This window comes from Euprymna scolopes, chromosome 6 (genome assembly GCF_053919585.1).
Source record: "Euprymna scolopes isolate OS-2025 chromosome 6, ASM5391958v1, whole genome shotgun sequence".
NCBI lineage: Eukaryota > Metazoa > Mollusca > Cephalopoda > Sepiida > Sepiolidae > Euprymna > Euprymna scolopes.
The window spans coordinates 37,142,066-37,158,567 of record NC_136487.1 but is presented as its reverse complement, the minus strand read 5'-3'; the positions used below and the strand labels follow the sequence as shown (position 1 = coordinate 37,158,567).

The following is a 16,502-nucleotide window of genomic DNA, read 5'->3' as shown; positions in this document are numbered from 1 at the left end:
TACGCGCACACAAACATACGTGCACATGTACACACAAGTAGATATATTCACGTTCGCGTATACACACTCACATTCACGTGTATACACATACGACGCTAACGTACACACATATACACACATATACGCACACGCGTACGCACACATGGGCAACGTCACTTCCCCTTCAAAGGAAATCCACACATGTGCAAAAGACCATCGGAAACACTTATAAAAGCAAGAGCAATAAGCAGCTTCTTTCCTTTTCAGACCAGCTTTCGGGGTGAGTGGTTGGCGCACCAGCCGCCGCCGTTCCGGCAGGCGCGCGCAAACGCGTGCCTCATGCCCCTCGCTACCATGTGGGGCAAAAAGCTAACAGACCATACATACACCTTATATGCTTTCTCTCTCCATGGCCTGGATTGGCTTTCTCTTTTTCTGTCTCTATGACAATAGACTTTCCTTCTCACCAGTAAACAGCCAGAGACGAACGCGGACATGAACTCGTGTTGTACCCTTTTCTTTCACTTGTTTCTTCACGAAATAAATCCTAGTTCGTTTAATTCAATTTAACACGTACTTCGTCTCTTTCTCAATTCATTTTTTCTTTCCCAATTCAAATCATTATTCCTAATTTGCACCACCTCTACAGAGTCATTTATTTAAGGGCGATTGGCGCCTTTCTTCTCTCCTCTGTGAGACTATTTTACCTAACCAATTAGGTTTCGTTAAATGACGTTATATCGTCTCCTTGCATCAGCTAATAATGTTGATATTGTATTTATCTATTCGGCGGATGCATTGCCTTCTTTTAACTGGAGTCGTAACCAAATAGATCCAATACAAAAAAAAAAACATTCAATTCTACTTAGTAGAGATTTGACTAACACTTCTTTCGAAGTCAACTAACAGACTCAAGACAGATGCAAAATGACGTAATAATGTTGCAATCAAGAATAACATGACTGGTTTTTACCATGCCAGGTAAGTTTGCATTTCTTTACGTGACAATTTATTCTCTCGCGAGTTCTAAGTAGTAGTAGTAGTAGTAGTAGTGAAATAAAAGAATTAGTATCAATAGTTATCTCTAGACACGAGTTTCATCAGTGTGGCTAGATCATCTTGTTCTCGGATTTCTTTTTAAAAAAAAAAAAATTTCTAGATTATTTCATTTTTTTTTTCAATTTAATTTTTTATTTTTATTCTATTTATTTATTTACTAATTTATTTATTTTCGTCACTAACCTAAGATTCTCCGTAGCAATGAATTAATTAAATGTGCGGTGGAAGACAAGATTGCGTAGTTTTAATTTCGGTTTAAACAATCCAACATTTAGATTTGTCGACAGTTGAAAAAGCGAAAACGAGGCTGCTAACGCAAGCGAACATGGCGCACCATTGCTGTGTACCGTTTTGCAAAAACGATGCTCGGTATGACCGAGAAAAATTACTGTCATTCCACAGTTTTCCAAAAGATGAAAACCTTCGAAAAGAGTGGACAATGAAGATCAAAAGAGATGAGGGTCCATTATTCCGGGTCAGTTTTATTTTTGTGTTGTTGTTGTTGTTGTTTAAGAGGGGTAGGGAGTAAATTTATCGCACGTGAAAACGGTGTAATTACTGTTAAAGTCCGGCCTGTTCTTATTTCCGCTTGATAGTTTTAGGAGGTTTGTTTGAGTTGCGAGCTTTAGCAAAAAATGTGCGAACGTATACCATCAGGATTAATATTATTATTGGCGTTCATCAAGTTCCACCTGTGTTTACCTACAATATCACATCAGCTGATATTTGCGCTTAACGATGAATGCCTCGGAAAAAAAATTCTGTAAAACAGACAAGTTCGTTTGTATATCTTAAAACTGGTAAGCTTTTCCAGGGCATTTATCGTCAATCCCAAATATCAGTTGACGTTATATTGTAAACAAACACAGACGGAACTTGACGAATACCTTATTATTATTATTATTATTATTATTATTATTGATTTTACTAGTTATGACTACCATTGAAACAACTTTAGGCGGACGTTTAAGAGATTGCCCCCCCCCTTCTAAATTTCGGTTTATACTTTTTTTTTCTTTTTTTTCGCGTTAATTTCATCGATTACAAACTTATCTAGCAGATTAAAAAACAAAAAAATTAATGTTTTTATTTTTATCGTTGAGGATCAGTTCCAAATTATAACGTTCTACTAAATTGAACATACACTTTGTGGCTATCCCCCTAACTCTCGCGACCGGTGAATATTCCCGTCTAAAAAAGGGGTAAAGGAAAATTTTTACTTTCTTTCCAACTCGATGATGACTTTTACAGGTTTTTGAGTATGCTGAAAACGAATATAACAGTAATGTCCTATTTTAGCGTCGGAAAAACAAAAAAGTTGAATACAAAGTTTAATTGTATGAAAAACATTTAAAAAAAACACACACACACGTTTTTTTTGTTGTTTTTTTTTTTTTGGCTTATGAGAAACTTGTAATTTTATTAACTCTGAACATTTTGGTATCGACAGCATGTCAACAAGAACACAACTTGTTGCTTGCCACAAGAAGTTTTGTCTGTGAATAAATGTAACACATTATTTTTTATAAGATTTTGCAAAATATCCATTCTTGGAGTGACCATGACCATTTCAATTTTTTTACTAAGTTCTTTAAAAAAATAAAGTTTTTTGTTCACAATTTCGTATAGTTGGCATTTTTTCAATGAGACGCCGTGATTAAAATAGATAAAATAGATGAGAGAGAGAGGAGAGGGGTGAAAAGGGGGGGATAAAAGTTCCCTTCTCTAGCCTCCTATTTAGATAGGAATATTCACCGGTCAATATTTATTCTCTGTGATGGTCACAAAGTAGGTGTTTAATTTAGTAAAACGTTATAATCGAAAACTGATCCCTGAAGATAAGTCATAAAATTTTTTTTTTTAATTTTTTTTTTTAATCTGAAAGTTAATCAATGAGATTAACATGAAAAAAGAGAAAAAAAAGTGTAAATTTTGAATTTAGAAGGGGGGGGGGCAATCTCCCAAACGTCTGCCGAACTTTATTTTAATCAAATTAACTGTAACTTTAATTATTAGGTTGGTGCAAAAATAATGTCGTTTTTTTGACGTTCAACTTCATGTCAAAAACGACATTATTTTTGCATCAACTTAATAGTTGTAGTTCAGTTAATTTAACTACTAAACAATAGCATAATAATTAGATTATATTAATTATGCTATTGTTTGGTCATTAAATTATTAAATGAACGAAATTGTTATAAAGTTTGTGCAGTCACACACACGCTCGCGTGCAAATAAACGAACCTTTATTCATTTCAATTTCCCCGCACATTTTGCAAAAAAAAGAAGTTCTTCCAGCAACGACACAATTTCAAATACGCCCACACACTTTTCTCACAGCAAAAGTAAAATGAACATATTTCTGGCAGACGTAGTTGGCGACAGTATCACGTGGCATAAGCGACCAATGAGAAAATTCAGAAGATTGTCTTTTTAATGCTTTTCCAAAAAACAAAAAAGCAGCAGTAGCAATCTTGTTTTTGAAGCCGGGCCAAAATGTATAAAAACGCATCAAACAGTCTTCTAGGGTAAAATTCAATTAATTTAATTCATTTCGTTCATTCAGTCGCTTCGACGACACACGAGAACATGCCTCTCGTCTTCACAACATCGTCGTTGCCAACGCCGTCAATACCATGATTGCACACGCCATGCGGGCACTCTAAAATCACTTATGCACACACGCATCCACTCCACACATTTTCTAATTAATAAACTGAAATTACTTTCCTCACAAATTACCTTCCTCATGGGACTCTTCAGTAAGGCGAACTTCGCCAGAAAAAACACAAACTTTAAAATAATCACAGGACGTTAATCTTCTAAACTCCTTGATTCCACGAAGGACTTTCATCTAACATTCTAATTATAATGACTTTGAAAGAACTTTCACCGATCGGACCTTTGTTTATTCACTTTGTTGTTTTTGTTAAAAAATAAATGCCGTGCATTTTAAATCAGAAGGAGGTGTCGTTTTGTTTCATTCTTTTTTTTTTTTTTTTTTTTATTATTTTGTTTGAAGCAAAGAAACTTAATTTTACTTAAACTTCTGCACTCCTACAAGTTATAAATTTGATTCGGATAAAGTTGTTTCAATGGCAGCCATCTTAAAGATAAAAACAAATCCAATATAACCAATTTACTTGTCTCTTCCACCGGGGCTTAATTTGACAGAAGCTTAGTAAATTACCTAATCGGAGCCATTGGCATTCCTCAGTGAGGACGTCTCAGACCACAGGCAATAACCACCTCCTCCTTTGATGAGAAATATTGTCTAGTGGAATGTCATCCAGAGAACCGAATGAAACATATGATCCGAGAAAAAAATCGATTTTAAATACTACTATTGCTACTACTAGTATTATGAGCACAGCAGATATAGAAATTAGAAATATTAAACGAGGAAGGAGAGTAGGCAGTAGAAACCTCTAATACATATTATTTATTTTTACAATCCAAAGTAACATCTTTTTCTTTACCTTCATAAATGTGAGAGCAGTGTTTCCCAACCTGATTCTAGTCGTGACTCTCTTCAATTAAATACAAATTCTTTGTGACCTCTTCATGTCAACCTGCATTCTTTGCCCACTTCCCATCACACCCGTCCTTCAGCTTAATTCATTTGGGGGAGATAGTTTGGGTAATATTATGGCATGAAAACAGTAACTTCAGTTGTAAATCAAAGAATGTTATTATTTGAATAATATTTTAGTTGAATAAACTCATTAACCTGGTTATTTCCAATTTTAGTCACCTAAATTATGTGGAAGAAGAAAAACATTTTACTATTTTTTGTTGTTTTTGATTAAATACAAAAGTTAATAAAAATATACTAGTTGGGGGGGGGGTATTCAGAATGGTGACCTATTGTTCTAAGGGAAGTAACTCTATTTTACTTAGAATTATAAGAAAAAATTAAATTTTCTTTCAACTACTTTATTTAATGTAACAAAGTTTTATGACATTTGTTAACATCCCATCCTATTTATCTTGCCAAAGGGAAGACTAATGATCCCCCATTGTATTAAGAGAGAGCCACCAGTGGGAGAAGTGTTATCTTTTTATTAGTACTTTTCTTCGAGAGAAGAATCGCTCGTGTTCACACTTCAAATAAACATCCTGTTTTTATCATGTTCCTGTCTGGATCTTATTTATTTCATCTTAACAACATTAATAACAACAAAATAAATAAGGTGACGATATTGTAATTTTTCGTGAAACATTCAAGTTAGTGTAAGAAAAAATTTTTTTAGTAAATAGAGTTACCTCCCTTAGAACAACAAATTAAAATTCCTAATAACCAGACAGAGATCATCAACCCCAGCCCCAACCCACCAATAAAAATGGTATATTTTATTACCTTTTGTATTTATGATTTTTATTTTCAAGAATGATTCCCTGTACTTAAGAAATTTTGAACTTGACTTTGTAGCAACAAGGTTTATCCGTTGGTGCTTAAAATGAAAATGCCTAAAATCGTTTCTGTGCATTTTTTTTTTTTTTTTTTTTTTTTTTTTTTTTTTTTTTTTATTACATTTTCACCCCAAACAAGGCACATTGCCACTTTGGTGTAGGGGGCTACTATCAGGGGAAACATCTACTGGGGTACTATGTAGGGATTAGGGCAGCGAGATGTTGGTTCACGTTGCACTTGCACTTATGCATGTCAGTACAGTTGGGGAAGCAGTGACCTGGAATGGAATTCCAAAGTCTAGCAGTTCTGCGGAAGAAACTACTGGAGTAGAAAGATCTTTTACATCTAGGGATCTCTACAGTGTGGGGGTGGGATTTTGCAGCTTGTCGGGTCTGTCGAGGGTGTTCACGTCGTGGGGGCACAAGTGCTTGCAGTTCTTCAGAGCATTCACCATTATAATACTTGTAGAACAGGCAGAGGGATGCAACGTTTCGACGATGGGACAGAGGCTGAAGTTTAGATGCCAGTTTAGGGCCTATCAGATTTGTGACTCTCTTTTGAACCCTGTCAAGGAGCGAGAGACTAGTAGCCGATGCACTGGCCCAAATATGACAGCAATACTCCATACATGGGCGAATAGTGGCCTTATAGAGGTACAGGATACTTTAGGGTGTTAGAAGTTTTCTAGCACGGTAGAGAGAGCCCACCTTCCTTGCAGCGGCCCTGGCAATGCCCTCGATGTAATAGTTCCAACTCCTGTTTCCTGTGAACGTTAGGCCATGGAGCTTGAGAGACGTACTCTCAGATAAAGAGTCGTTGGCCATTGCTATAGGTGGTAGAGAAGGTTTCTTGTAATTATTGAATGAAACCAGTTTTGTCTTGGTGGCATTGAACGTTACCATCCATTTTTGTCCCCATTCCACTACTGATTGGAGGTCATCCTCTAGTGTTTCTGCCATTACTTTAGATATATGTTTATTTGTTTTCCTGTCGTGCCTGCTATAGAGTGTGGTGTCATCAGCATATATACCCATCTCAGAGGCAATTTTGTCGGGGAGGTCATTTATGAATATCAGGAACAGCAGAGGTCCAAGGATAGATCCCTGGGGCACTCCCGCATTTATATCATATTGTTTAGATGTACGACCGTCGAGGACAACCTTGATTTTTCTCTTATCTAAGAAGGATTTAATTATGTTAAGTATTCTACCAGTGATACCGTAAGATCTAATCTTCCTGAGGAGACCCTCATGCCATACCCTGTCAAAAGCCTTAGATATATCTAGAGCTACCGCTCTGCCCTCTCCCGCTTTGTCCAGTGAATGGTATATGCGTTCAGAGATTACAGTGAGGATGTCTGCCGTGGAACGGGCTTGTCTAAATCCATATTGATGGTCGGTCAGAAGTTTAGCATCTGTAAGGTGCTGGACTAGAGCATGGTTAATTAAGGTCTCAAATATTTTGGCAAAAAGTGGGAGGAGGCTAATAGGGCGATAATTTAATGGGTCAGTTCTTTCGCCAGAATTCTTGAATACTGGTACTACAGAAGCAGTTTTCGAACAGCTCGGAAAGCAAGATTCATTAAGGCATCTGTTGTAGAGTTTGGAGAGAACTGGAGCTACTTCGGCTGAGCACTTTTTTAATAGCCAGCTGGGATGAGGTCGGGTCCACATGCTTTGGAAGTGTCAGAACGGCGCTTTCACTCGACTGAATTAATAAAAGCAAATACAAACATTTTAAACCAATCAGATTCATGTCTCTGAATTTATCAAATTTGCCATTTTGATCGACCTCAAATACATAGGAAGTCAGATTTTTCCTGCAATAAAAACTTTGAGTCAAGAATCATGACTGAGCCAACATCTGCTTTATATTCACTTTTCTCATCACTTTTTCAGGGTTGAAAAAGCATTTCTCAACTTGTGCACTCAGTCATAAGCACAAACATTTTGATACTAATGCATGCACATACACACAATGCATTAACTCTTTGATACTAGTTTGCTGATCGAAAACAAATGAATAAACTTATTCATTTTAATACTCACTGAATTTGCATTTTAATGCCTCGCTGAATTTTCTACAATGAAAGCAAATGCAAAACTCAATCATGTTCTGCAAAAACAAAAACAATTTTCCTCTACAAAACAACGAAACACCATGGAGATATTAAGAATTTGAAGCATAAAAACTCCTACTAAAATAATCCAGATTTGACATTAAATAACCCAAAAATAGTTGATATGCCATAAAACAAAACCACCAAAACAACCATTTATGTCAAACACAGAGACCTATACAGAATTTTGAAGTAAGCCCTTTATTTAATCCATGGAGGTAGATTGTTTTTGTTCTGTTAACCATGAATCGGTAAAAGTTTTAAGTAAAATTTACTTTACTCTTAGTTACTCTGTAGTGAGGATTGAGTTTTCAGCTTACAGAAAACAATCACTATCAATACATTCCCCCACTCTTTATCTATGTCTAAACCTAAAATGAATGGCTCTCGTCTTGGGGAGGCTACATGTTTTGACAAGCTTCTAGGTCTGACCTTTACTCCCGATCTGAAATGGAACACATACATCAAATCAATTGCCAAAGTCGCTGGAAAAATGGTGGGATCCTTCTACTGCTCCAGTGGATATCTCACTGAAATGCAAAAAAGGATGGAGTACTGTTGCCACATCTGGGCAGGAACTGCTAGAAGCACCTTATTCTGTCTTGACAGAGTTCAAAATAGACTTTGTAGCTTAGTGGATGATGCCCATGTCTCTTCCTTGCAACCTCTTTCCCACAGGAGAGACGTTGCGAGCCTGTCTCTGCTTTGTCTTTATCTTTATCGTATGGTCCCTCTTCACCAAACTTTCATGAAAAACACTCGTCTATCTGAAACCACTATCAATAATTTCCCCTCATTCTTTATCTGTGCCCAAACCTAAATGTAGATTCCATGAACAAAGTTTATTTCTTAGAATTGCACGCCTGTGGAACTCTCTTCTGTTTCCCCGCTTTCCAGCTGACTACAATATGGACGTGTTCAAGTCCAACGTAAACAAGTTCTTGATGAGCCCCCCCCCTTTAAGTAATCCAATTTTCCTATTGCCTACTATAAACTCATTAACCCGTATCCTTGAGTGGCCTCCAGGCATTGATAAATAATGTCTCCTTTGTATAAAAAAGAAAAAGAAAAAACTAATTGATACTAAACACTTTTATCCAATCTTCCACAAGTTTTATAATGCACCTGAAGAAGATTGGAGGTCACTTTGGCTGAAACGTTGTGAAAATAACAATCAAATGAAAATTGTAATCCAAATAATTCCAGCTGTCGTGTTTATGTTTCCGTTTCTATGAAATGACAAACATTTTCTTTCTTATAATTTGCTGTTGTTGTATCTCACCAGATCCGCAAACATACAAAAGTCTGCAGTGCCCACTTCAAAGCTACAGATTTCAAACGAACTCTCACAGGAAGACGAGACCTTCGAAAAGGTGCAGTTCCGTCCATGTTTAAATGGGTGTCTAAATCTCTTGAACATCACCAGCCAAGGGCACACCACAATGTACAGAATACAACAAACCAACAAAGCGTTCATACAGAAAGGTAACACTTCCATTTTATACCACTGCACAGTTTATGTAGTTTTATTTGGCTTAGAAGTAAAATGGAACCTTAATGATCTAATCAGAAATGGAACCTTTTAAATCTAATCAGAAATTACTTTCTAATCCATAGTTTAATGATTTCACAGTGATTCAGGGAAAGCTTTCAAAGGCAAGGATTTCAACTTTAAAAATATTAGTTAATCTAGGAAATTTTCATATTTGAACAACAGATTATTCAGATTATTGTTCTCATTTTGTGTGTAATGTTCACATTCCAGTCGATAAACATCCAACCTTCTTCATGTGTATCTTGTGAAACTCTGGTATCTTTCTGTCAAACTCAGGAATCTGCAAGGAATTTAAAACGGAGTCTTTTGTTTGATTTACAGAGGTAGCATACTCTTGTTTCATCAGTCATGGTCAGGTAGAAGTCTTAAATAATTCACAATTGTATTCTTAGTATGGTTTGCACTGAGGATTGAACCTTCAACCTCCAGAAGAGTGTCACTTAGAACTGAATTTTACTTAGTATTTTATCTGTTATGTCCATAAGGACGTATCACATAAGGAATAAAGTACTAGATAAATTTACTTTTGAGTGAGTCACTAAGAATACGATTACTAATAAGCCAATGACTGTTCAAGAATTTGCCTGAGGAAGAAAATTTGATATATGCATTCCCTGCCCCTATGAAAGTTTGGTCAAGTTTTGCAGTCAAAAATATTCTGGAAATGATGCCGTAAGACATTTGAGAAAATTTTTGAGGTTATATCAATCAAACTACTGCCTCTTTAGTTGCAGCAGTGATGACAATCACCTTTTTGTAGAAGGGGATGAGTATTGCATTGCTCCAGTCTTGAGGTAGCTGTTCCAAATGCCATACTGTATCAAGAATTCTATGTAAGCATCTGGCCATAAGGTATGGATAGTTCTTGTAGAGTTCTGCCGAAAGACTATCCTCGCCTGATGCTTTGTTATTCTTCAGACTTTTGATGACATCACATATCACATCTTCCATTGGAGGATCACAGTATACGAGAATGAGACAATTATCTAATAGACACACAAACTTTAGCTTTCACTTATCTCTTTCCTGTTCATCTTGTTCTTATGAAAAACTGCACTTGTTTCCACTACATTTTCAGTCATATGCTGTTTTGGTTTCATAGATGACTATGACTATTAAGATCCTTATTTACACTGCAATGCCACATGTAAACATTTAAAACAACCTGAAAATTATAGCTAGAGACCTTGCAGAGATGCTGGAAGTTTCAAAAAATACTGTTCATGAAAACCTGTTGAAAATTTTTGTAACTTGAATAAATTTGTGTATTTAACAGCATATTAACTCTTTTGAGGTTATTTCCTGTTAAAACACTATTACCTATTTGAACCTATATATATTTGAACCTTTTTTTTTTTAACCTAAAGTAAAAAACAAACCATGTTAACTCCTTCCAACAGACCTGTTTGCAAATATAGCTGTTTCCACTGCATGAACTCTTACTCAGTCCATCCTCCAGTAACAAACAATGAAATAGCAATGCCCTGTAATCACTTTGAGGAGTATAATTTTTCAGTTGATATATAACCCTTATAAACTAACCCGTTAACATTAACCACCAACGCGGGAGCCCAGAAAAACCTGAATTAGGACCCAAGCGTGGGAAAAACCCTCTCGGTGCTGATGGACCCGTAGATCTTCCCAGGTCATCCATCTAGGAGAAGGAAAACTCTGAAGCTAAACCTAAAGGGAGGAAGGCCTCTCCAGTCTTGGATGACAACCTTCCTAGAGCTGGTGACTCAAACAAATTACTGGTCTGCAAACCTAAACTGCTTAAGGAGTAGATAGGCACTATCGCCCGGCTTCCAGACTCCTCCTTTGCCTATTAGATAGGCGTAGAGGTCGAATCACAGGGAGTCGACAGACCTTCAGTGGTTGATCTTGTCTCTCCTGACTAGGGCAATGAACGCCGTTTTCCTCACTCCTGACACATCCCATCCCCTAAACTGGGCACTTGGGAGTGCTTGAATGCAATAATGCCAGTACAAGTAGATTGGGTTGACCATCGTCTGATGGGTTGAGGGTACCGGATAGACAGTTGCTGGCTGCTGTTCCCGACTGGTAGTACAGGAACCCTAACTCTTTGGTAGCGCTTAGAGCGGCTGCTCCATTAACAGTTGTATAAAATCGGGTTGTTTGTAGTGCCATGTCACGCATGGAAAGGGACCCTGCACTCATCCCCGGTGGGCTATCCCGAGACCACAATCTTAGTAGATGGCAGGACAACTGATGGTCTGCTTGTGTTGCATGTCTGGTATTCTGCATAACCACTTGTTCAGCATCCCTTACCTAAACTGAAACTCTTAAAAAAAAAAATGACAGTACAATCAAAAATTACACTAAAACCAGGCCCAAACTCGGACAAAACCAACCTGCCTTCTCTTGCTTGCATTTATGAACATCCGTGGGCTTAGAACTAATTTAAATGATGTTGAAACATTTCTCCTAACAAACACCCCGGATATCTTAGCACTACACTCCTCCATCCCCTCTAACTGCTTTAACATGCCTGGATATCTCCCACTCTGCCGTAAGACAGACATATGCACGGGCTTGGAGTATATATTCAGAACACCCTCCCCTTGACTAGAGAAACTAAACTAGAATCGGACAATCAAGCCTTTATGTGCTTTAGACTTAACATGCAACATAACATAGGCTACTTTTATTTTCTCTACCATTCTCCCTCAACCCACTACTGTACTCTAATTAACAAAGTCTCCGACAGCATAGATACAGCACTTTCCCTCGACACTAGCGCACAAGTGCATGTGTTTGGTGACTTCAATGTCCACCACAGCAAACTGGCTTGGATTTTCTACTCACACAGACGCAGCTGGTATGACTACATATAGCTTCTCTATATCTCATTCCCTATCACAGATGGTTACGTTTCCAACCCGTTTCCCAGACCAGCAAGAACAGCACGCATCACTTCTAGATCTGTTTCTAACCACAGTTCCCGATGACTGTGTAACTAATGCCCACAGCCCACTTGGGAACGCCAATCATGCAGTGGTAATAGTTGAAATAGCCCTAAACTTTAGAGCTAAAACTGAAGAGCCACTGCTCAAAACAATAAGATATTATAAAAAGGATGACTGGGAAGCCATCAGGGATCTCATCAGGGACGCCCCATGGCAAAATATCTTTTCACTTCCTGCTGAACAGTGCGCAAATGAGACCACTGAATGGTTCAAAACAGCAATTGAAGCACATGTTTCCACACAGAAATTTTATAGCAAGCCCCACTTTCCCCAATGGTTTACTTCTACTTGTGCAGCCGCCATCGCGTAAAGGCAGCATGCGTACCGCAGATTTAACCGACATAAGTCCAGTTCAAACAGGCAGAAGTATATAGAAGCCAGAAGTAACTGTAAGAAAAAAATAGCGACAGCTAAGAGAGAATTTACTGAAACCACCCAAAAACGCATCGAAACACAGAAATTAGGGATCCACGACTTCTGGAAAATCTACAACAGTGTAGTAAATAATGGGCAATCAACAATCCCCCCCCACTATCCAACAATCATGAGGTTGTTTGCTCTGCAACTGAGAAGGCTAACATGCTTGCCAGTCAGTTTGTCTTAAACTCCACACTGGACCCTGCCAACCACCCCCTCCCTGACTTTCCTTTGCGGACAGACTCCACACTAGACGATCTGAAAATCACCCCTTCTTAGGTGCATGCTATCATAAAAAATCTTAACACTGCAAAAGCATGTGGACCTGATCTCATCCCAGCTGTGCTATTAAAAAAGTGCTGCGCCGAAGTAGCTCCAGTTCTCTCCAAACTTTACAACAAATGCCTTAATGGATCTTGCTTTCCTGCCTGCTGGAAAGCTGCTTCTGTAGTATCAGTTTTCAAGAATTCTGGCGAAAGAACAGACCCAGTAAATTATTGCCTCATTAGCCTCCTCCCACTTTTCGCCAAAATATTTGAGACAATAATTAACTAAGCTCTAGTCCATCACCTTACAGATGCTAAGCTTCTGACTGACCAACAATATGGATTTAGACAAGCCCGTTCAACAGCAGACATCCTAACTGTAATCTCAGAATGTATATACCAGTCACTGCACAAAGTGGGGGAGGGTAGAGCGGTAGCTCTAGATATATCTAAGGCATTTGACAGGGTATGGCATGAAGGTCTTCTCAGGAAAATCAGATCATATGGTATCACTGGAAGAATACATGACATAATTAAATCCTTCTTAGATAAGAGAAAAATCCAGGTTGTCCTCGACGGTCGTACATCTAAATAATACGATATAAATGCGGGAGTGCCTCAGGGGTCTATCCTGAAACCCCTGTTATTCCTAATATTCATAAATTACCTCCCCGACAAAATTGCCTCTGAGATGGGTATATATGCTGACGACACCACACTCTATAACAGGCATGACAGGAAAACAAATGAACACATATCTAAAGAAATGGCAGAAGCACTAGAGGATGACCTCCAATCTGTAGTGGAATGGGGACAAAAATGGATGGTCACATTCAGTGCTGCTAAGACTAAATTTGTTTCCTTCAATAACTGCAAGAAACCTTCTCTACCACCAATAGCAATGGCCAATGACTTTTTATCTGAAAGTACATCCTTTAAACTCCTCGGCCTGACACTCTCAGGAAACATGAGTTGGAACAATTACATCGAGAGTATCACCAGGACCGCTGCAAAGAAGGTAGGTTCTCTCTGCCATGCTAGAAAGATACTAACACCCGAAAGTATCCTATACCTCTATAAGGCCACCATTCGCCCATGTATGGAGTATTGCTGTCATATTTGGACTGGTGCATCTACCACTAGTCTCTCGCTCCTAGACAAGGTTCAAAAGAGAGTCGCCAATCTGATAGGTCCTAAACTGTCATCTAAACTTCAGCCCTTGTCTCATCAACGAAATGTTGCATCCCTCTGCCTTTTGTACAAGTACTTTAACGGTGAATGCTCTGACGAACTGCAAGCACTTGTGCCCCCTCGTCGTAAATACCCCCAACAAACCCGACAAGCAGCTAAATCCCACCCCTTCACAGTAGAGATCCCTAGATGTAAAAGAGCCTTCTACTCCAGTAGTTTCTTCCCCAGGATAGCTAGACTTTGGAATTCCCTGCCGGGTCCCTGCTTTCCCAACTGTACTGACATGCAGAAGTTCAAGAGCAATGTGAACCTTCATCTTGCTGCCCAACTCCCTACACAGTACTCCTGATGCCCATGTCCTTGATAGTAGCCCCCTACAACAAAGTGGCAATATGCCTTGTTTGGGGTGAAAATGTAATAAAAAAAGAAAAAAAAAAAACTATATAAATTTGAACCTATATATATTTGAACCTATATATATTTGGATCTGTATATATTTCCCTCAATATATGCTATACATGTATATTTTCTTTTCTTTGTTCATTGTAGCATATCCAAAATCTTTGTTGAAACTCCAACCGATCATGAATGCATACCCACAACAGACTTCCGAGAACAGTTTGAAGCAGCACTTAGTTTGATCACATTCTCCAAGCTTGGATACAATTAATGCAACATCAATCATGCATCCTTTTGTATTGTCTTTTCGAACTGCATCAAGCCAATCATAATATGGAATGCTCTACAATCTATGAAAATTAGATTTTTATTAATACAGATAGTTTTTCTATCTATACTCAATACTAGTCCAGTCAAATTCTACTAAACAAACAGTGACAATAGGATTATATCCATAGAATATAACATATAGATATAAATATGTTGGAAAATTCTAAGTAAACAAGAACTGATAGTAAGATATATCCATTTAGAATGTGCATTTATTTACAGAAATGCTATTTAAAACTTAAGCGTGACAGACAAAGAAGTATGCTATATCAAAATATTGCATGACAGACCAAGAAGTATGTTATTTCAAAATATAGCATGACAGACTAACAAGAATGTTATATCAAATTAAAGCATGACAGACCAGCAAGAATTTTATTTCAAATTAATGTGCAACAAGACAAGAAGAATGCTATTTCACGCTTTCGCGTGACAGACCGACAAATGGGCAAGAATTCTTTTTCAGCTGCAAGGATGCTTTTAAAAAAACATGTGTCCAGAAAAAGTCTGCAAAAGAAGGAATGAAGAAAAAAAAGTGCAAAAGACTAGAAACGGACTTTATGAATATATGTGCATATGATATTGTCATAGCTTGTTCAGTGTTATTAGATTGGATTAATGTTAAGAACAATTAAATAGACATACAAGATTGTAGAAAAAAAGCTGTTCCATAACACAAAAGATCTGATTTTCATGAATAACATGCTTAGTAGGTTGTGACTGGCTATTGAGAATGTTAATCGATGTGATCTGATTCAATCAGTCTTATTTCAATAAGACTGATTTCTGTGATACATGTCCAGATTCATGTGATACGTGTCCAGATTTCTGTGATACATGATCATATTCATGTGCTTCATGTTCAGATTTCTGTGCTTCATGTTCAGATTTCTGTGATACATGTTCAGATTTCTGTGATACATGTTCATATTCATGTGCTTCATGTTCAGATTTCTGTGCTTCATGTTCAGATTTCTGTGATACATGTTCAGATTTCTGTGATACATGTTCATATTCATGTGCTTCATGTTCAGATTTCTGTGCTTCATGTTCAGATTTCTGTGATACATGTTCAGATTTCTGTGATACATGTTCAGATTTCTGTGATACATGATCATATTTCTGTGGTACATGTTCAGATTTCTGTGGTACATGGCCATATTAATGTGAGACATGTCCAGATTCATGTGATACATGTTCATATTCATGTGACACATTTTCATATTCATGTGACACATGTTCATATTCATGTGATACATCTTCATATCCATGTGATACATGTTCATACCCATGTGATACATGTTCAGATTTTTGTGATACATGTTTAGAGTGGCCTCCAACTTTCAGTTTTTCTGTGATCCCTAAGTTTATCTGTTATTCCCCCACCTCCACACACATCAATCAAATGTTTAATTTTTCAACTGCAATGATGCTGTCTGTGATTTCTTTTATTTAAAAAAATTATATAAAACAGTCAATAAAGTTTGTTTTTTCTTTACATTTTTGCTTTCACGCTTTATTTGCCTAAAAAATGATATTATTACTTCTGCCACCAGATGTATTGTCGTAAACTTCTGCCACCTGTTGTTATCATCGTTATCATAGACTTCATGTCATATTGTATCTCAATACCTGACAACGACAGTCACAATAACAAATTTAGAATATGGTGGCAAGAAAGACAAAGTATTAAGTTAAATATTTATTGAAAAAAAAGCGAAATGGTTGAAAATGTTTCTTGACTAGATGTTTCCATATCCATAGGGAACGAACACACACACAAAGT

At 37.4% G+C, this 16,502-nt stretch overlaps 1 protein-coding gene across 2 annotated transcripts in view; it reads left to right on the top strand.

The window, feature by feature from the left end:
* Positions 1-821: 821 nt before the first annotated feature.
* The window catches only part of LOC145277610 (ribonuclease P protein subunit p40-like), a 60,275-nt gene continuing 44,594 nt past the window's right edge, over positions 822-16,502 (top strand). Inside the window, exons 1-2 of one of the 2 annotated variants that reach the window (XM_080129137.1) lie at positions 822-960; positions 8,857-9,056. In XM_080129137.1, the coding sequence (XP_079985263.1) occupies positions 8,959-9,056 (98 nt within the window). In that variant the 5' untranslated portion in view covers positions 822-960; positions 8,857-8,958. Of the gene's footprint in view, positions 961-1,285; positions 1,514-8,856; positions 9,057-16,502 lie in introns of those variants that run through there. The other variant, XM_080129136.1, reaches the window with a different exon arrangement.